The sequence below is a fragment of the Diabrotica virgifera genome, chromosome 5, assembly GCF_917563875.1.
Source record: "Diabrotica virgifera virgifera chromosome 5, PGI_DIABVI_V3a".
NCBI lineage: Eukaryota > Metazoa > Arthropoda > Insecta > Coleoptera > Chrysomelidae > Diabrotica > Diabrotica virgifera.
The window spans coordinates 197,708,652-197,730,471 of NC_065447.1; the positions used below are offsets into that span (position 1 = coordinate 197,708,652).

Here is a 21,820-nt window from a genome sequence, read left to right on the forward strand (position 1 = left end):
TTTTATATCCGAATTAGCTGAAGGGGAGTTTATTAATAAACTTGATGGAAATTTAGAACATAGCGTAATCTCCTTTTATTCTTAGACTTTGATTGAGAGTTACGTTTTCGATTACATAAATATTACTTTGGGCATAAAACAGGAGTCGAAATAGCTTTACGATTCGGTTGTTCCGGTAAATGTAAATCTAAATAGCATAAAATATTTATTGACGCAATAAACATTTTCCATTGAACGTGTTTATATTCTGCAGTAAAAATAGGTACCAGATGGTATGCACTTGAAACCTTCTGCAGTAACTGGAAGTTATTTTTCTCCAAATCTATTTACATAATAATTGAATTTGCATTTCTGGCTGGATTTTATTGTTATAACGAATAACACCCTGACACTAAAATACAAGATGTGGATTTTAATTGAGTGTAAACTGACCAGCAAAAGAAAACGTCTGCATCTGTCTATTCAAAGAATTTTGTAGATTTAAAATGATTTAAGGAGTAATTATTTTTTTATGTTTTTGTTGAATAATTATTCGTAGTATATTTATTGCATTTTTTGTTTAGAGATTTTTGTTTGTCAAAAAAGACCTGTGTTATGCAAGTGACATAAAAACAATACAAATTTCAATATTATTGAAACAATTTACAGGGATCAATCAATTAAGATTAAGAATATGTGGATGCACCTCGGTGAGCAACACATTCTTAAATGCGACTGGGCTTGATTCTTATTAAGTGTTTAATATCCTCCTGGGATATTGTGTCTCATGCCGTAATCAACTTCTTCCAAAATACTCTTAAATTTAAGGAGGGTACTGTAAATTAAGATGTCTCCAACCCATCATGTCCAGCAAGTGTTCAATTGGGGATAAATATGGGTATCTCGAAGCCCGAGGCAAAAGCCTGTTCCAGAGTTCCTGACTCCAGCTTGTTCAAAGAGTCCATGGTGACACTACCAGTGTGTGGCCTTACGTTATCCTGTTGAAATATTGGATGTTAGAGTGTCTGAAAGTAGAGTATGAGGTGGGATTCCAGAATTTCTTCTACGTATCGCTGACCTGTCACGTTTCCTCTGACGAAGATTAGACGTGACCTTAAACCATAAGTAGTGCAAGTAACTGACAGGATTTGGTTTTTCGACAAGTCGTCTTCTGATCCTGGCTCGGCTATCATGCAAGATCCACAGACTGATATAGCTAAAATTCAAATCCTTTATTGTTTTTGCCAAGATAAGCCGGAAGACCAAATTAGAACGTGACCAGACATCTCGTAACGCGACAGTTCGTAACCGGACAACTGGTAACGGACAATTCGTAACAGCGACAGTTCGTAACGGCGACACTTCGTAACAGCGACAGTTCGTAACTATACAAATTCGTAACGTCAAAATGGAATTATTATGTTTATTTTTGTTAACGTGGAAACTAACTGTTATTACAGTTATAATTAAAATTATGTTTATTAATTTAACGAATCAGTACCGGAATAAACATGTTTAACACATTTTATGTTTCGTCTTTCATAATATATTAAAAGTCTTAAACACAAACAAATATTTAAACACATACAAACTTTTAACAATATTTTTAAAAGTTTATCCCTCTTATTGTTCCTTAAATTTGCATATATCTAGACAAAGGAATAATGAATTAATTCGTGAAATATTTAAGCCAACAACCGTTTTTAGACATTCCCAGTTTTCTAGTTAACATTTTGCTAGGGAAAGATTATAATTACCTGTTATTATAATAAACTTTGTGATTGGTTATAGCGTTGGGGTATTCAATCAACGGATATAGTTGATACGAGGGATGGCTTTTCATACTTTAATACTTGGTTTAAATACTTTTATTATATTCTGAAATACGAAATATGAAATGCCTTAAAAATGTTTCGAAATGAAATTCGAAACTTCTGAAATTTGAAATGAATTCGGGAGCTTTTTCCAAACTTTTCCAAACCAGCACAATCCTAACGCCTGAGTTCTTCACAAAAATTCGCGAGCACCATCAAAAAATCGAGGGCTCTTCCCAAAAACTGGTACTATCTCAAAAATTCGCGCATTTCTCCTAGAAACTCTAAAGCTCCTCCCAAAAATTCGGAATCCCACTCAAAAATTTGTGACTACCGTCCACCAAAAATGCTTTAACTTAATCAACAAGCTTAATCAACGCGTGACATACTCCCAAGAGCTCTACCCCTCAAAAATTTTTACAAGATTCTCTCTTTTGCAATTTGACAAAATGTGTTTGGTTTGCCAAAAATTTATGAGCAACTCTTAAAAACACAGAATTACCAAAAAGGCAACTCCCAAAAACCCACAACTTAAAAAACTTAAATCCAAAAATTGACTTTAAAACGTCAAAAAATATGCAACTTACCAAGCTTCGCATAAAATTTACAGTTTTCAAAAACAACAAACTCAAAAAAACTCGCAACGTTCAAAAACTTACTATTCCTAAAAACTCAGCACTCCCAAAACTTTCCCTCCTATTAGGTCCTCCTATTCAACGGATTTGAATGATTCGAATTTTAATTAAAAGCTTGAATGCTCTTTTATTTAATATTTTTTTATTCAAAATTCTTTTCAGAGAACTACCTACCTACTATTTTTTTTATTAAAACTATTTCCTGGATAAATTTTGGATAAAATTCCTGGATAAAGTTTCTACTTGGCTTTTAAATGCCTGAAAATATTATCAAAATACATTAATTTTTGACCCTTTTTAATGATATTTGCTAATTTTGCAATAATTATTATTATTTTTTCAAGTTCCAATCAATTCTATCTTGTAGAAAATTTTATTGCAAAACTTTTTTGTCTTCACATATTCTAAAATGCATAGCTGCCAAGATATAGTACCGAAAAGAGAAAAAAAATATTTTTCCAATTTATTGCACAAACTTGTTTTTTTTTGCTGAATCTTTTCGAAGAGTAGTCTAGTACTAATTAAAATTGTTATTTTTAGTAGTAATTGCACAAGAGCTCTAAAATTATCGAATTTTTCCTGAGTGACACTTTGACAGTTTTAATTTCACGACCCGAAGGGGAGTGAAATTATGCCAGTGTCACGAGGGCAAAAATTCGATAATAATTTTAGAGATCGAGTGCAATTTGTTGCTATTATTTCATGAATAAAACTGTTCAAAACCAAAATTTTATTGTAATTTATTTACGTAAGTACAAATTAGTAGAATTAAACACACAGTTGTTATAAATATTTGACGGTTGAAAGTAATCACTTTAATAATTTTTAAAACATTAATTGTCATTAATGTCACTGAATGTATTTTGTCGTAGCAACGAAGGGCATCTGACGTAATATACTTGACGACGGGATATTATCAAAAATTATCAGTTTAATTTTTATTTCTGTAGCTTTCTATTGGTCAGAATCTCCTATGAATGAAATAATCTTATTTATTTATCAGTTATTACCCATTCCGTCCCTGTTTCGATATTGATTACATGTGGTCTATTATACCGGTATTAATAAAATCATCCTACTTTTGGTCCCACTGTGGCTCCTTTGTGGCTGTGAGAATCGTTCACACACAGCTTCTTGTTTATTTGGTTTACGCAAATAAAAAAGGAGAAATCTCTGTAAAATATAACTCCGTTATATCTCAAATTAGTTAAACAGTTTCGTTAATGGGAAAATAAAAGAAAAAATAGATTTACGATCGTTTTATTTGCCATTGATTGACGTTTGTAGATGCAGTAAAAGTTTTATCAAAGAAAACGGTCAAAAAATAGAAGCCAAGGAATTTTTAATATGTTTTGATATTTACTTTGTAATGATGGAGTAGAAACGAGACTGAGATTAAAGTTTTAGAATAATAGGTAATATTTTTTAATTATTGTTCTCTTAGTTTACAAGTGTTGAAATACAAATAAATTCATGGTATTTATCATACGTGATATTTTAGGAAAACTGTATACTGTGAATTTCTGAATTAACTCTACGGAGAAGGTAATAAGAAATTAGCTGTTTTACGATACAATTTCGATTCGATCCATGATAATACCATTTCAACAAACGCTCAGTTATTGGCGCAATTCGTAGGTTGAAATTTTGAGTAATTGTCGAAAAATCAAAATTTTTAAAGTTTAATTTTTCAGTTTTTCGGCTATACTGAGCCGGGTGTATGTCTGATCCTGATGGCTTAGACACCATTTGAAAGCTTAACTCAACACTATTGATTTGGTGTATTTGCGGTTCTCATGTCTCTTCTTGAACCGAAGATATATAACCCCAAAAATATGCCGTTTTGTACCTACCAAGTCCTCTAGCTGGCTTATGGGTGGTCAAAAGTCACAAACTACATCGGTTCTGAATCTGCCCTGACACCCTCTTCACACAGAAAAAAGATTCAGATCGGTTTAACTTTTCCACATACATACATACATACTACATACACACATCCACAAACATTTTCCCTTTTTTAAATAGAAATTGAGTCATATTTTTGAGCTCGGTAACTTTTGAATGGTATAACCATAACCGATTTTCAAAATTAGACATGCGTTGGAAAGACAATGGTCAGCACTATCAGAAGCCGCAAAGGTCAGACTTAAATTTTTGGGAGTCTTGGGGACGAGAACGAAAAACAGACCCTAAATAGAAAGGGCCGTAAAATCCACACCCTTGGACCAAAATGGATGGTTGACATATGAATGGGTGAGTCTTTTCCTGAACTTTAAGATGGGATTTGGCTCAATTTTCAATTCAGTCAGATTTAGAAAATCAAAAATTTCGTGTATACATATACAGGGTGTTAGTAAATAAGTATGAAAAAGTTCAAGGGATGAAAAAATAATGGCAGTTTGCTCTATAAACGTATATCCGCAAATGCTTTGTTTCCGAGGTACAGGGTATTGAAATTTTTATTTCCAACCGCCAATTTTTTTATTGCTTTAAGACCGGTTGTGATATGAAAATTACATTTGGTGGGTTTCAAGAGGTAGTTATTGACCATTTTTTGGCAAACAAATAACAATTTTATATTCATCATTGGCGCGCCTACAAATTACTCTGTCACCTTTAAAGGAGGTAATTTTGAACATTTGTTGTAGCCTTGCACATAGTTAAAATCTTTTTAGAAATATTTTCTGTTATTGTACGAGTTTGGCATTATTATATTGGAGAGTTCTTGATAATGTATTACGAAATGAAAAATACGCGCGAATATGTTTTATTTTTTTGCATAAAAACGGTGCACCATATGAAAAAAGACAAGAAAGGTTCTTTATAATAAATTAAACGTGGAATACAAAAATAATTTTTATTTTGAAATATCTCAGTTTCTTTAAAAAAATTCAGACCATTACCCGTAGGCGCGCCAATGATGAATATAAAATTGTTATTTGATTGCCAAAAAATGCGCAACAACTACCTCTTGAAACCCACCAAATTTAATTTCCATAGCTTAAAAGGTCTAGAGTCTAGAGCAGGGATTCCCAACCTTCTAACAACTGCGTACCACCTGAAATATTTTGAAAATTTTGGCGTACCACCAAACACCGAGAATCGGAACATGAAGAGGAAGGAAGGCCCCTGATCGTATTTTTTTTTTAGAAATATCTACTAAATTATTTCTAATTCTAATTCTTCTCGGTGTATGACACAATGTGTATTTCGGCATTCAGGAGCAATTATCTTTATTTTTGCTGCTAGCCCTGTCAATTTCCTGACATATGAGTTCCTCTGTGGTGTATGATTCAAGTGGTTTGCAGAACAAAAACTCTTCTATAACTTCTTTATAAAAATACAAATACAAATCATAAAAAGGCAAGTAGCTGTGCTATGTTTGTTATATCGGTGCTTTCGTCTACTTGAAGTGCAAAATATGTGCATTCTTGAAGTTTTAAACAAAGTTGTTCTTCAATATTGGAAGACATATCAGTAATTCCCCTTTTCACTGTGTTGTTTAACAATGGTATTTTTTAAATTTTTTTAACTGCTTTTCTCCTAACACGGTTTGAGCCATTTCTACAGCGGCCGGTAGTAAAAGGGTCTCACCTATTGTGTGAGGCTTCCCATCCTTTCCAATTCTACATCTAACAAGGAATGATGCCTTTGTTAAGTTAGTATCATATTGAGAAAACTAGTCGTACCTATATTTATTTTCTTTCTTAAAAAAAAGAAGATTCTCTTTTAAAACAATTCGATCAGCTTACCAACCACATCAGAGTGATTTGTGTGTTGGTGACGTATCAGCATAGACGGCTTCATACTTTGGTTGGAAAGCGTTTCGAAACAAGCAACCCATTGAGGAATAGGATTGTCACTATTTTCTGTGTCACACTTAACTATAAAACCACACTGTAAGTAGCTTTCGTGTTATTTCCAATTGGCCTGCGGTTTAAGTTTTTTAACTCTATCCTTTGAAGTTCCAGGGTTCACCAAAAACTGCTTCATAGATTAATATGGAAGCATAACAACTGCACTGGCACTTTCGCAGACAGAGGTCTAGCGTAATCGCTTGATTCACACACGTGACGCGTACCACCTGAAATCTTCACGCGTACCACCAGTGGTACGCGTACCACCGGTTGGGAACCCCTGGTCTAAAGCAATAAAAAAATTCGCAGTTTGAAAAACAATTTCAAACACCCCGTATCTTGGAAACGAAGCATTTGCGGACATACGTTTATAGAGCAACCTGTCATTATTTTTTCATACCCCTTAAAGTTTTTCATACTTATTTACTAACACCCTGTATAGTGTCGCGTGTAGGGGGGTTGTGCGCCACTGGCGAGAACTGCCGTTCAATTAGGATTGATGGGAAAATGATAAAGCAGGAAGCAAGGTTTAGAGATCTGGGAATAGATATAACCAGTTACGGAGATGTTGAAGAGGAAGTACGACAACCAAGCTTAAAAGCAAGTAAAGCGGCGAGATCTCTTAATGACACAATTTGGAAGAACACCTAAGACACAAAAGCAAGAATCTGTAAAGCAGCAATTAGACCTATATTGACATACACGACGGAGACAAGACCCGACACATCTAAAACGAGACGACTACTAGAAACAACAGAGATGAAAATACTTCGACGAATATCAGGGAAAAGTCTGTTGGATAGGGAGAGAAGCGAAAACATAGGAAGATCATGCAATGTAGAAGATATTAATGTATGGGTGACAAAACGGAAACAGGAGTGGAACGAACGCATTAGTAGAATGACAGAGGATAGGATAGTACGAATAGCACGAGATAATTCACCAAATGGACGGAGAAGTATTGGCAGCCCAAGAAAAAGATGGTGCGATACTTTAAACAATTTAGGAGGCTAATATTGAAGGCGAAACGGGTTTTAAAGCCTACATAGAAGAAGGAAGAAGAAGAAGATAAAAAGAATAAGTTCGAAACCACGAACATCTTTAAGTAGCTGCTTTTTCGTTTTGATCATTGTAGTACATTTCATATGAAGACAAATTCAATAGTTATCCTTGATTCGTTGGTAATATTTTTATTAGGTTTTACTTAATATCGAGTTAAATGTTAGTTTATTTTTTTAATGTATGTATAGCAAAACCATACAACAGGAACACATTATTATATAAAGGTTGAACATACCTATTTAATCTAAAGTACATTCTAAATGCACTTAGGGCCGGTTGTTCGAACGCTAATCAACAATGATCATTATTAAATATTTAATTACTGTCACCAAAACTGTCAATGTCAACTTTGTTTGGGTTGCTGAAAACATAATTAATTACAATTATGAGATTTATTATTAATTATGTTAATAATTATTGTTATATTAATTGATTATAGTTTCAGAATTGTAATTAATTATGTTTTAACAATTGACATTGACAGTAATTAATTATTTGATAATGATCATTGTTGATTAGCGTTCGAACAACCGGCCCTTAGATGCCTACCATGCAATGATAGGAAAACAATAATTCGACCATGATCACCGACTCGATTAAATTATTTCAGGTTTTTCATTTCTTGGAAGTTTATGCATACCTACATTTATAAACAAACTAATTTGTATGCGGAACACGTAGCAGCAGTGGACGTTTGAAACGGATATTTTAAATGACTCACTGTAACTGCAAACTGTAGCCCAAATTCATTCATACCACACGCTGTGAATTGTGAATTTAAGGAAGCTCTCATACCAAATGCAACACATAAAATAAAATTCATACGTAAAATGTTGCACAGTTCATAATTAATAGCGTACATCTGTTTACACTCAACAGAGATAACGTCGCCTCACACATTTTATATATTATGTAGAATACATGAGCGTGCCAATTTTGGAACTTCAGTAAGTATATCTATATCAGTATTTGAAATGTCTTCAAGCGAAGAAGACGTTATTGTAGCTTGGCAGTTTTTAAGAAGACGTCAGAGAAAAAAAAGGAAAATGCGTCGGTATTGGATTCACCCGCTGAATGCATTTAACATCATTCATAGTCCAGCAATTGTTTTAAAAGAACAGTTAAACCTTTATCCTGAAAAATTTAAAGAGTATTATAGGATGAACCAGGCTAGTTTTAGATATTTATTGGAAATTGTAGGTCCGAATATAGAAAAACAAAACACCAATTATCGAAAAGCAATTTCGTCAGAAGAACGTTTATTAATAACTTTAAGGTAAGCATACTGTATAATATATAATAATACTAATTATTAATTATGTATAATATACAGGGTAGCGAGAAAGTATGGAAACACGGTAATTTCTCGGAAACCGCTGAAACGATTTTTATAGATGTTGGTGGGTAAGGGTTTTCTAATACGGCCGATATAACAGTGGTAATTACATTGTTGTCAAATCTTCCGTTATGCTGGAAATCTAATGAACTTTCTTATTTCAAATGGAACACCCTGTATATTTTATGCATTTTGACGACCTTAAGAAATACAGATTATTTTTATGTTATATTCCCTATACCTAAATCCCATAATTTCGGAGTTATTACTACATTTATTAAAAAAAAAAATTTTAAGCAAATTATAAAAATCAATTTTTTTCAGCCCGGATAGACATTATTTTAGTTTAGATTCTTTGAATCATTAAAAACAAAAAAGGTCTTTTGTAATTTTTACCTAAAGTTAATCGGTTCCTAGTTATAAGCAATTTAAAACAATATAAAAATCGAAAAATGACGATTTTCTAGGTTCAAAAACACAAGTAAAAAATATTATTTTTGAAACAACGAAGGAAATTCAAGCTCAAACCTTATTTTATCAGCAACCGATAAGTAATTTGGTTTTATTGCATTTTAAAACAATCTTTTCTAGTTGTTAATGCAGCCCAATCGCCCGTCCTCTCATGCGCTTCATTAACAATTGAAAAAAGAACAATGTTTTAGAAACGTGCCAAAAATTCTTATAGGGAGCTAATAAAAGAAGGTTTGAGCTTGAATTAAGATACTTCGTAATTTCAAGAATTATTTTTTTTACCTGTGTTTTTGAATCTTAAAAATCGTAATTTTTCGATTTTTTTCAGTTTTACATTGTTTATAACTCGGAAACGATTGACTTCAAAGAAAAATTACGAAAGATCTTTTTTGTTCCCAATGATCCAAAGAACCAAAATAATGTCTATCCGGGCCAAAAAATTTGATTTTTTAATTTGTTTAAAAAAATTTTTTTTAATAAATGTAGCAATAACTCCGAAATTGTGGCATTTAGGTATAGGAAATATAACATGAAAAATAATGAGTATTTCTCAAGAACGTCAAAACGCAAAAAATATACAGGGTGTTCCATTTGAAATAAAAAAAGTTCATTAGATTTACAGAAAAACGGAATATTTGACAACAATGTAATTACCATTATATTATCGGCCGTATTAGAAAACCCTTACCCACCAAAATCTATAAAACTCGTTCCAGCGGTTTCCGAGAAATTACCGTGTTTCCATACTTTCTCGCTACCCTGTATAATAATACTAATAGTAATAAGTTCAGCATATTCATACTACACTATTGTTGTTAATATTTTTGGATAATCCTCTGCAACTACTCTATTTGTCTCCCAAGGGTAACACTCTGAATTTTGACTTGAGGTTGGACATAGGAATAGGAATTTAATATACATTGCGCTGGAGTAAGTGTTACCCCCATATTAACTTATTTATATTTAGCACATATGCAAATCGGACAGGTCGATTTTTAAAATAATCATAGTATATTATAGTATCAATGTTTCGAACTTTACACGATCGCTCTTCAGGTGACAGTCATAGCTAAGATTTTTTGAATGGGAAAGTACATCATGTAACACCTCATTTAAAAGCTTTTAAAATACTGATTACAAAAATGTATAATACTTGCACAAAATTTCGTTCCAATATGTTTTAAATGGATTCATTTCTTTTAAATCCTGAGAAAACTAATAAGAATTTTTAAAAAATTTAAACCATAAAGAAAGATTACATTTAATTTAGAAGAAAGTTACAGGGGTGCAAACGAAGAGAAAATTTAGTATGATTTTTAATTTGAAATATATCATTCAAAAGAAACTTTTTTTTTATTCTAAGGGACTTTTGGCCCTCGGTAATAATATGGTTTTTTATTCTGCGTTTAAATTTTTCATAAATACTTATTAGTTTTCTCAGGATTCGAAAAAAATGAATGCATTTAAAAAGTATTGGACCGAAATTATGCCTAAGTATTATACATTTTTGTAATCATAATTTCAAAAGCTTTGAAATGAGGTGTCACTTTATGTACTTTCCCATTTCAAAAAATCAAAGTTATGACTGTCACCTGAAGAGGGATTGCGTAAAGTTCGAAAAATTGATGCTGTTATATAATATGACAAAATAGACCTGTCCGAGCGTTTTGCTTAAGTACTAAAAATAAATGAGTTAATTAGGGGGTGGGATAACACTTATTCCAGCGCACTGTAGATCTGCTGTTTAACAACTATGTACTTTACATATGGTTGTAGCGTTAGATCGTGATGAAGTAGAATACGGCAGTCTAATACATGTCTGTATCTTCTAGTATGTCATCCATTAGAGCGACAACTTTCTGGCGAAATCTTCTATTTTGCTTCTCTGTCATTTTTTTCATGTCTGGCAATAAACTGCGTAAAAAAGAGAGATTGGGATTTTCATCGACATTCTCTTTACCTTTTTTTTTGTTGAAGCCATCCAATGAAAGCGTCATCAGCCGGAGTTGATATTGATGAATTTGTTGTAGTTTGCTGACAGATTCTGCTCTTTTTATTAGGATGCCTAGAAGTAATTATCGTTTCATCTACAGTTGGTCCCGTAAATTCATCTGTCATATAACGGGACGGAGTTGATGGATGGAGAGAATGGTAGATTTTGCTCTTGTTATTAGGATGCCTAGGAGTAATTATCGTTTCATCTACAGTTGGTCCCGTAAATTCCTCTGTCATATAACGGGACGAAGTTGATGGATGGAGAGAATGATAGATTTTGCTCTTGTTATTAGGATGCCTAGGAGTAATTATCGTTTCATCTATATTTGGTCCCATAAATTCCTCTATCATATAACGGGACGAAGTTGATCGATTGGGAGATTTTCGTACGGTATCAGGTGTGTCCGTTTCGTGATCTTCGGAAAATTCTGCAATTTGATCAGTTTCATCATCCAAATGCTGATTGTAATCAACCAGTGCTTCCAGATTGCCGGTGTGGTGTTTACTCTTTGTGTATGGAAGAAGGAACTCCAGGCACTGACTTAAGTAATATTTCTTTTTGGAATTTTTCCCAGAGCCGCTTGGTGGTGCCTTCAGTGACCGAAGAAATGCCGTTCGGATGTTCCTCCAACGTTCGCGGCAATTGGTTACTGAAAAATAAAAAAGTATTTTAAAAAACTGCAGCATAATGCACGGTTCTAAAAGACATATCATTAGTCCATGTGGTGAGACCGCTGTCGTCTAAAAAAATGTCTGCTTTAGTTTATTTGCGGATTCCTATTCAAAAATATCTCCTTCAAAAAAATCTAAAGGGTGCCGGTCGAAATTTTTTGGCAGAAATTTTTTAAACAATTACAAAAGAACCCCTTTTTGCACCGTAAAATTTTCTTTAGGTTTTTTGGGTTCTTCTAGACAACAAAGATATTTTGTCATTTTTCTTTGATAGCTTTCGAGTTATAGGCGATTTAAAATCTGAAAAAGGGAAAACTCGTATTTAAATTAGAATTTTTGAGGCTGTCAAGAGCTTAAATTAAAGTTTAAACATTCTCAAGAGTGATCGAGTCTAACTTCAATTTAGGCGGTAGCTATATGCATGCCAAATTTCATGTTAATCCAAGTGGTTCTTTAAAATTTTGAGGTTTTGCAATATATAACCGTTAAAGAACGTAAGTACTATAAATAACTTTTCAAAAAAATTCAAAAAATTTTGTTTTTGAAAAATTTTTTGAAAATTTTTTTTTATGATTTTAGTCCATTCTTTCACGGTTTTTGCTCTAAATTTTAAAGAACCGCTTGTATTGACATGAAATTTGGCATACGTATAGCTTACATGTCAAAGAAAAAAAGTGATATTGTGCCGATGTGTGCTTTTGCCCTGGGGGTGACTTTCACCCCCTTTGGGGGTGAAAAAATATATGTCCAAAATAAGTCTAGAAATGGGTAAACTGACTAATTTTAAGTAACTTTTGTTCTATAAAGCTTTTTCGCCAAGTCAACATTTTTCCAGTTATTTGCGAGTGAATATGTTCATTTTTCAACAAAATAACCACATTTTTAGACGGTTTTTCGCAAATAACTCAAAAAGTAAGTATTTTGTCGAAAAAAACCTTCTTAGCAAAATATAGCCTATCAAAAAGTAAAAGAAATGGTGTACGCGTTAGGTCTCCGGATCTCGTAGAACCAGAGTTATAGCCAATGAAAAATATATTCATATTCACCAAATTTCAAATAGAATATTTTGACGTGAAATATCCAAAAAATTAAGCACTTTTTGGGGAAACCCATTATAAATTTTTTAAAGTGTTTTAAAAAAGCTCTATTTCTGTTTTTACAAAAAGTTTCTAGCATTAAATTTAAGCAAGTTACGCTCAAAATAAAGTTGGTCCCTTATGTTTTTGCAAAAAAAAAAATCGGGAAGACCACCCCCTAATTAGCAACTTAAATGAAATTAAACGTTACCGCTCCATAAATTATTTTACTTATGTTGTGTTTATATGATTTGTAAGTTTCATCGATTCAAAGTGCTTATTTTTGAAAAAATTTGGTTTCAAAGTAAAATTTTTAAAAACTTTTTTGCTTTTTTGAATATCATGTATTTTTTTGATTTCTATTAGACAAAAATTTATTAAGATTTGGTGTTTCTAAATTTGCATACATCCGTGATCAGTGACTCGTTCAACTCCTTTTAACTACAGCCATTTCAATAATAAGGACTTTGAACCGATGAAACTAACAGATCATATAAACAATATATACACGAGTCAAGAAACTGGTGAAGTCGTAACGAATTAGTTCATTTAAGATACTAATTAGGGGGTGATTTTCTCGATTTTTTTACCAAAACCAATAGGGACTAACTTTATTTTGAGCGTAACTTGTTTAATTTTGATGCTAGAAATTTTTTTTATAAAACAAAAATAAAGCTTTTTTTAAACATTTTAAATAAGTTGTAATGAGTTTTCCCCGAAATGTGCTTCATTTTTGGTTATTTCACGTTAAAGTATTCCATTTGGAATTTGACGAATATGAACCTATTTTTCATTAGCTATAACTCTGTTTCTACTAGGTGTAGAGACATGATATATACCCCATTTTTTAAAATATTTTACAGGCTATATTTTTGTTAAGAATGTTTTTTCGAGAAAATACTTACTTATCGGGTGGTTATTTTGTTGAAAAAATGAACATAGTCACTGCCAAATAACTCGAAAAGTATTGACTTAGTGAAAAAACTCTATAGAACAAAAGTTATTTAAAATTAGCCAGTTTATCCATTTGCTGACTTTCTTTGGACGAATATTTTTTCACCCCCAAGGGGGGAGCGAAAACCACCCCCAGGGCAAAAGCACATATCGGCACAATATCACTTTTTTTCTTTGACTTATTAGCTATGTGTATGCCAAATTTCATGTCAATCCAGGCGGTTCTTTAAAATTTAGAGGTTTTGAAATATTTTACCGTTAAAAGAACGGACTATTTCTGGGTCATTCTAAACAAAAATATATGTTTTGTTTTTCTCGAAAGTTGATAGTTTTCGAGTTATAAGTGATTTAAGATCTAAAATTATGAAAATACTTTCGACGATTGAAGTACTTTCGACGATTGAAAACTCAGTAATATATTATTTTTGAGGTTGCCTAAACTGAAGTATGTATAAATATTATGTTTAAAGATTATGTCGAGTAATCGGGGCTTATTTGAATTTAGACCATTGTTTTTTAATTGTTAATTATGCGCTTCCATTCGAATTGTAAGCGCGCGCCGTGCTGTAGTCGCGCATATTTAACAATTAAAAAAAAACGGTATAAATTGAAACAAGACCTGAATACTCTACAGAATCTTAATGTTTAAACCTCAATTCAGGCACTTGCAAACTACAAAACTTATTTAGATATTAGTTTTCAAGCCTCGAAAATTCGTATTGCCACAAACTATCAAGTTTAAGAAAAAATGAGAAGATATATTTTTTGTTTAAAATGACACAAGAATCGTAAAAAAACATTTTTCGGAATAAAAAATAAAACCTTTTAAATTTGTTTAAACAATTTCAGCCCAATAATTTTACCCGGCACCTTGCTGATACGTTTAAAGAAGACATTTTTGAGCAGGAATCATCAAAGAAACCGAATAGAAAACATTTTTCATACGGGAGCTACCTCACAACCTTCAGTAGATTCATCACATTAATTAAAATTTTTGTATATTATATTATTAACATATTTTTTTATATTTTATTTATTTATTAAATTAATTATTGCCAATTTGCCAATTATGTTACATAAATCATATAGCGCGACAGAGAAACCACATAGTGCGGCGGGGCGCAGCGCTGCTGCGACGAGGCGGAATAAAAATCGAGTGGACTCGTATATTTAACAATTTAAAAAACAACGGTTTATATTGAAATAAACTCATATTACTCATCAAAATCTTAAAACTTAATGTTTAAACTTCAACTTCAAAATTTACTTAGGTACGAGTTTTCAAGACTCGTATTTTCACATTTTTCAGAGTTTAAATCGCTGATAACTACTAAACTATTAACTTCTTAGAAAAATGACAAGATACCTTTTTTATTTAGAATGACCCAGAAAACCTAAGGAAAACGTTTCCCGGAGCAAAATAAGAGATTGTTGGAATAGAGCGCGCTGCACCGGCAAAAGAATTGGATAGTAACGCATTATTAACAATTAAAAAACAACGGTATAAATTGAAGTTAGACCCGATCACTCTTCAAAATCTTGAAAATTAATTATTGAACGTTTGAACTTCAATTTAAGCACTTGGCAACCCCAAAAGTACTAATATAAATATTAGTTTTTATGCTTCAAAAATGCTTATGTTCGCATTTTTCGGATTTTAAATCGCCTATAACTCGAAAACGGTCCACTTTTGAAAAAAAATGAAAAGATAGCTTTCTTGTTTCGACCAATAATCCTAAAAAAATATCCGGATAAAAAAATAAAGTTTCCGCAGCAAAAAAAGGTGATACTTTGTATTTGTTTAAAAAAAAATTGTTTAAACAATTTCTGTTCAAAAATTTCGCCCGCGCCCTTCAGATTTTTTATAAGATTTTTTGAATAGGAATCCACAAAGAAATTGAGTCAGACATTTTTTCAGACGGGAGCGGTCTCAGCACATGGACTACATTAATATTTTATAGATCATAGACAGGCCGATTTCTAAAAATAATCATTGTATATTAGAGTAACACTGTTTCGAACTTTACGTGATCCCTCTTCAGGTGACAGTCACAAGTTCATAAGTTTGATTTTTTTATAAATATGGAAAAGTACATCATGTGATACTCATACCTCATTTAAAAGCTTTTAAAATACTGATTACAAAAATGTATAATACTTGGGCAAAATTTCGGTCAAATGTTTTTTAAACGCATTAATTTTTTTCGAATTCTGAGGAAACCAACTAGTATTTTTGAAAAATTTAAACGCAGAATGAAAGATTACATTATTACCGAGATCCTAAAGTCCCTTAGAATAAACAAAAAGTTTATTTTGAATGATATAGGTATTTGAAATTAAAATTCATACTAAACTTTCTCTTTGTTTTCACCCCTGTAACTTATTAAAATAAACATTATAGAAGTTTTTAGGGACTTTGGGCCCTCGGTGATAATGTAATTCTTTATTCTGCGTTTAAATTTTTCAAAAATTCTTCATAGTTTTTTGGATTAAAAAAAATGAATGCATTTAAAAAGCATTGGACCGAAATTTTGCGCAAGTGTTATACATTTTTGTAATTACTATTTTAAAAGCTTTTAAATGAGGTGTGACATGATGTACTTTGCCATTAAAAAAGTACAAAAAAGATGTAAAAAAATCAAAGCCATTACTGTCGCCTGAAGAGGGATCGCGTAAAGTTCGAAACATTGATGTTAAATAATTATACTATGATTATTTTAAAAATCGACCTGCCCGAGCGTTTTGCTTATGTGTTAAAAATAAATAAGTTAATATATGGGGGTAACACTTATTCCAGCGCACTCTATAAAATTTCGAAAGTTAACGCAATGCTTCTTTTTCAGATATTTGGTGACTGGTGATAGTTTTAAAAATCTAGCACAGCAATTCTATCGAGGAGATAATACTATTGGTAAAATAGTTCAAGAAACAACGGAAGCATTATGGTGTACTTTGCAGCCTTTATTTATGCCAATTCCAACTAGAGAGTCATGGAAACGCAACGCTGACCGGTATAACGAATTGTGGAATTTGCCAAATTGCATCGCAGCTATCGATGGCAAGCATATTCGAGTAAAAAAGTTTTCTAACAGTGGCTCCAGTAATTATAATTACAAAGGATTTTTTTCGATGGTGTTAATGGCGACTTCTGATGCAGATAGCTTGTTTACGACAATTGATGTCGGTGATCTGGGACGAAATAGTGATGGAGCGGTATTTAAATCATCTCATATTGGAAAACTATTGCAAAAACACAATCTCGACATTCCTGAACCCTCTCACTTAACAGCAGATTCTAGTGGAGACCCGTTTCCTTTTTACATATGTGGAGATGAAGCTTTTCCATTATTACCGTATCTTATGAGGCCATATCCTCAAAGAATTTTGAATTCTCCAAGACGAATATTCAACTTTAGGCTGTCACGGGGAAGAAAAAGTATCGAATGTGCGTTTGGATTATTAGTTTCTAAATTTCGTATATTCGAAGGGCCAATTTGTTGTGAAGAAGAAACTGTCAAGAAAATTGTGAAGGCTGCGTGTATTTTACATAATTTTATTCGAATACGAGAAGGAAAATTATCCACTCCAATGCAGTTCGACTATGACGACAGATATTTACTAATTAATGAACATGAAGATGGATATCGCGAAACGACAGTAGCAATGAAAATTAGAAAATCTTTAGCTGCATACTTTTTAATGCCACAAGGATCAATACCCATTCAATGGAAATATGCCTAAATTTTATAGATTTATTATTATAATCATATTTATAATAATAATAAAATTATGTTGTTATGCTTTTTAAAAAATATATTTTTTTCTTACCTGTATCGTTTACTTCATTTGCGATCTCCGTCCACGCTTTCTCTGTTATATTCCTTTTGCTGTACTCCTGTAAATTGTAATTCCAAATGCACGGACGACTTTCAATAACACGAACAAAATTAATGTTGAATAAGGGATCGTCACACACTACTGCCATCTTCTAGGAAATATCTTAAAAACTGTATATATATATATATAATAAAACACTTCTTTTTATGTAAAAATCTGAATTATTAATTATTCAAAAACTTCTCAAAAATGAAATTTAAACTGCAACTTTAAGCTTTTTGACTTAAACTGGAACAGAAAACCAATGTCAGTAGGAGATTCGAAGCTCGGGTTAAATGATGCCATAAAAAATGATGCCATAAACTTTTGTCTGTCAAGAGGAGGCAGTTCAAAATAAAAAACATTTGGAATCAATACTTTTTCTTTTATTAAAAAGGGCCTACCTACCTATCTTCCAAGGCCCAATGGCCCAGTCAAAAAAATAAGAACATACGGTTTCAGAGTGTCGCTAGAAAACAGAACAATACAAATAAATATACTATTTACGAAGTAAAAAATATAAAGGGCTCCATACACGAAAAAAAAATATTAGACGAATTAGAGAATACCAAAAAAGTACAAAAAAAAAACAGTATACAAGAAAGTCTAAGCAAAATCTTGAAAAGCCTTAATGATAAAATTAAGCAATTGGAGAATGAAAAACTCTGGGCAGTATGCGAATAAGAATAAGTTGTAAAAGAATCATATTATATTAGTAGGATTAATTTCACTGGGGATGCTGATTAGGTGGTGATTTTCACGATTTCCTTTTACGAAAAAAGGAAGGGACCAACGTTATTTTAAGCGTAACTTGCTTACTTTTGCTACTAAAACAAAATTAAAGTTTTTTAAACAATTTAAAAAAGTGGTAATGAGTTTTTTCCAAAAGTGCTTTGTTTTTTGGTTATTCCACGTTGATATATTCAATTTGAAACTTGGCGAGTATCAATGTGTTTTTTATTACTTATAACTCTTCTTTTACTAGGTAATCTCATACTTAAACCATTTTTTTCACTTTTTTATGGGATATATTTTTGCTAAGAATGTTATTTTTTCGATAAAATACTTACTTTTTAAGTTAGTTGCAAGAAACCGTCTGAAAATGTGTTTTTTTATGAACATACTTACTCGCAAATAACTCGAAAAGTTTTAACTTAATGAAAAAATGCTATGAAACAAAAGTTGCTTATCTCACAATAAAACACTGAAAAACGTTTGTTTTCTATACTTCCACAAAATTTATTACAACTATGTTATTACTACAGCTGTTTCGGCAAAGTGCCTTTCTCAAGTGATATATTTTACAATGTGTTTGCCTTTTTAAGTCTTTAACTGAAGAGGTTGAGGAGTAGGGAGCTGTTTGTCTCGAGTTGGTCATTCAGAATTATATCTGTATTTTTCAATTTATTAATTTCCATTGATTCTAAAAGTGATAGCTTAAGGCCTTTATTTTGAATACGTAGAATTTGAAACTCTTCATTGAAAGAATGATTATGATCTAGAAGGTGAAGTTGAAAGCCCTTTTGTGTTCTGCTATCCGTTTGTCAAAAGTTCTGCCAGTTTGACCGATGTAAGTTTTCGGACAGTCACCACAAGTTAGTTTGTACACACCACTCTGTAGTTGCTTTCTCTTTCGGCTTTTATTGTTTTTAATATGTTTGCTTAAGTTGTTGTTAGTTCTGAAAGCTGGTGTTATTCCTTTCTTTTTTATGTATCTGGCTGCTATTTTTGTCGTTATTTTGCCAGTATATGTGAGAGAGCAAAATAACAACAAAAATAGCCAGATACGTAAAAAAGAAAGGAATAACACCAGCTTTCAGAACTAACAACAACTTAATCCTTAACTACAGAGATCCGGTATTTTTTACCGGCGGGCATTTCCAAAATGTGGATTTCATGGTAACCTCACGACTTACAAGTTCATGTGTCTCTGTACCTCTCGGGTAGTTTGTATAACAATGCTAGTCAAAGCGTGTAGTGTGTATTGTCCATATTTTCTTTTCTAGCACACATCAAAAATCTTAACCGGTAAAAATTACCGGATGTTTGTGTTAAGTAAGTATTTTTATATGAGTACTATATTTGTAAATCTGTAATGTTCATATTATTTTTTTATGTTTTTAGGAAAAAAGTAAAGAAATGGACTGCGGAAGTCATCCTGGACCTTCAATGAAGGTTAAATTTGACGATAAAAATTTTGAGGCCACTTTGCAAAAATGGAATTGCCATTTAATTCTGTGATAATTTTACCCCTTGCAGATTTTTTCTCATGGATGTAAAAATTTTTGTAAATGCTATTTTATGTTTCCTTTGTGATTCTATGTTACGTTTATTTGTTAAAAAGAAGTCTACATTTTTGTTCATAGCATTTATGGCCGTTTGTTTCAATAGACCAAAAATGTTACCAAAATTCTGGTTTAATAGATTATTCTTCAAAAATCTTGTATTATATTATTAAAATCACTCATTTTACCATTTTTCCCATATCTAGAGACTCCAGAAAAACCCATAATGCAAATTTTTTTGTTTTTTATTATTAACTTTAAATTTTGACCCTAGTTTATAATGACAGGTAAAAAATACCGGGGATCTGTAATTTCGTGCTAATATTGGGATGTCTGTAGTTAAGGGTTAAGCAAACATATTAAAAACAATAAAAGCCGAAAGAGAAAGCAACTACAGAGTGGTGTGTACAAACTAACTTGTGGTGACTGTCCGAAAACTTATATCGGTCAAACTGGCAGAACTTTTAACAAACGGATAGCAGAACACAAAAGTGCTTTCAACAATAGAAAAACAGACACTTCTACATACGCACTTCACCTTCTAGATCATAATCATTCTTTCAATGAAGAGTTTCAAATTCTACATATTCAAAATAAAGGCCTTAAGCTATCACTTTTAGAATCAATGGAAATTAATAAATTGAAAAATACAGATACAATTCTGAATGACCAACTCGAGACAAACAGCTCCCCACTCCTCAACCTCTTCAGTTAAAGACTTAAAAAGGCAAACACATTGTAAAATATATCACTTGAGAAAGGCACTTTGCCGAAACAGCTGTAGTAATAACATAGTTGTAATAAATTTTGTGGAAGTATAAAAAACAAACGTTTTTCAGTGTTTTATTGTGAGATAAAATGAACTTCCATGAAGTAACGGTCGAATCCATCAGTTATTTAAAAGTTGCTTAGAATTAGTTAGTTTATCCATTTCCGGTCTTATTTTGAACGTATATTTTTTTCACCCTCGAGAAGGGATAAAACTCACCCCCATGCTACCTATATATGTATATGCCAAATTTCATGTCAATCTAAGCGGATCTTTAAAATTTATAGGTTTTGCATTATTTTACCGTCAGCGAACAAACTATCAATTGCCCATAAACTTTAAAAATATCACTTAACTTAATTTGTATAAAATTTTTTTTTTTGTATTATTAGGGAAAGAAATATGAAAATAAACCTGGAGAAAACAAAGATAATGGTCATGGGAAATGAGGATAATCGAGTAAATATAGAGATAAATAACCAAAAACTAGAACAAGTAACAACATATACATAAATACCTGGGTGTGAAAATAGAAAATGGAGAAAGATCAGAAGAATAAGTCAACAAAAGGATAACCATGACTTCCAGAATGGACTACAGCTTGTAATATTTACAGAAAACTGTAAATATTAATCTGTAAATATTAGATAGATAAGTCAACAAGCATGTTTATTATTTTAAGACTTTTTTAAGTTTATTATGTAAGTAAACAAATTATTGTAAAAAATTGATTTCAATAAACCTATTATCTCAAAAATTATAATGCCCTAGGATCCCTCTCGTTCTACGCTTTCAATCCCAAATATGTATACACATCTGGACATATGCTACGGCACACTCTGCCTTTTTTTGAGAATCCGACCCCGGACGACGTTTCAAAGAATTCTAGGTAATAGTTTAAGTGCATTGAATACATATATTAACGGCTGATATTTATTAGACCATGCTGTATCGTTGCCCCCGTTAGGTAAATTATTCGGATTCGTTTTCTTTGCACACACTTACTGAAAAAGAGGTCCTCATAATAAATCCACAGGGT

The 21,820-nt window shown here is 31.9% G+C and overlaps 2 protein-coding genes across 8 annotated transcripts in view; both read left to right on the forward strand.

The window, feature by feature from the left end:
- The window catches only part of LOC114324811 (signal-induced proliferation-associated 1-like protein 1), a 449,432-nt gene that overhangs the window by 312,428 nt on the left and 115,184 nt on the right, over nucleotides 1-21,820 (forward strand). The gene's annotated exons all lie outside the window — the stretch shown is intronic.
- Nucleotides 8,110-21,543, forward strand: LOC126885258 (uncharacterized). The gene is made up of 2 exons (XM_050651742.1): nucleotides 8,110-8,623; nucleotides 21,174-21,543. Exons 1-2 carry the CDS (start codon nucleotides 8,322-8,324, stop codon nucleotides 21,292-21,294), a joined length of 423 nt encoding a protein of 140 aa, XP_050507699.1. The 5' UTR covers nucleotides 8,110-8,321; the 3' UTR covers nucleotides 21,295-21,543.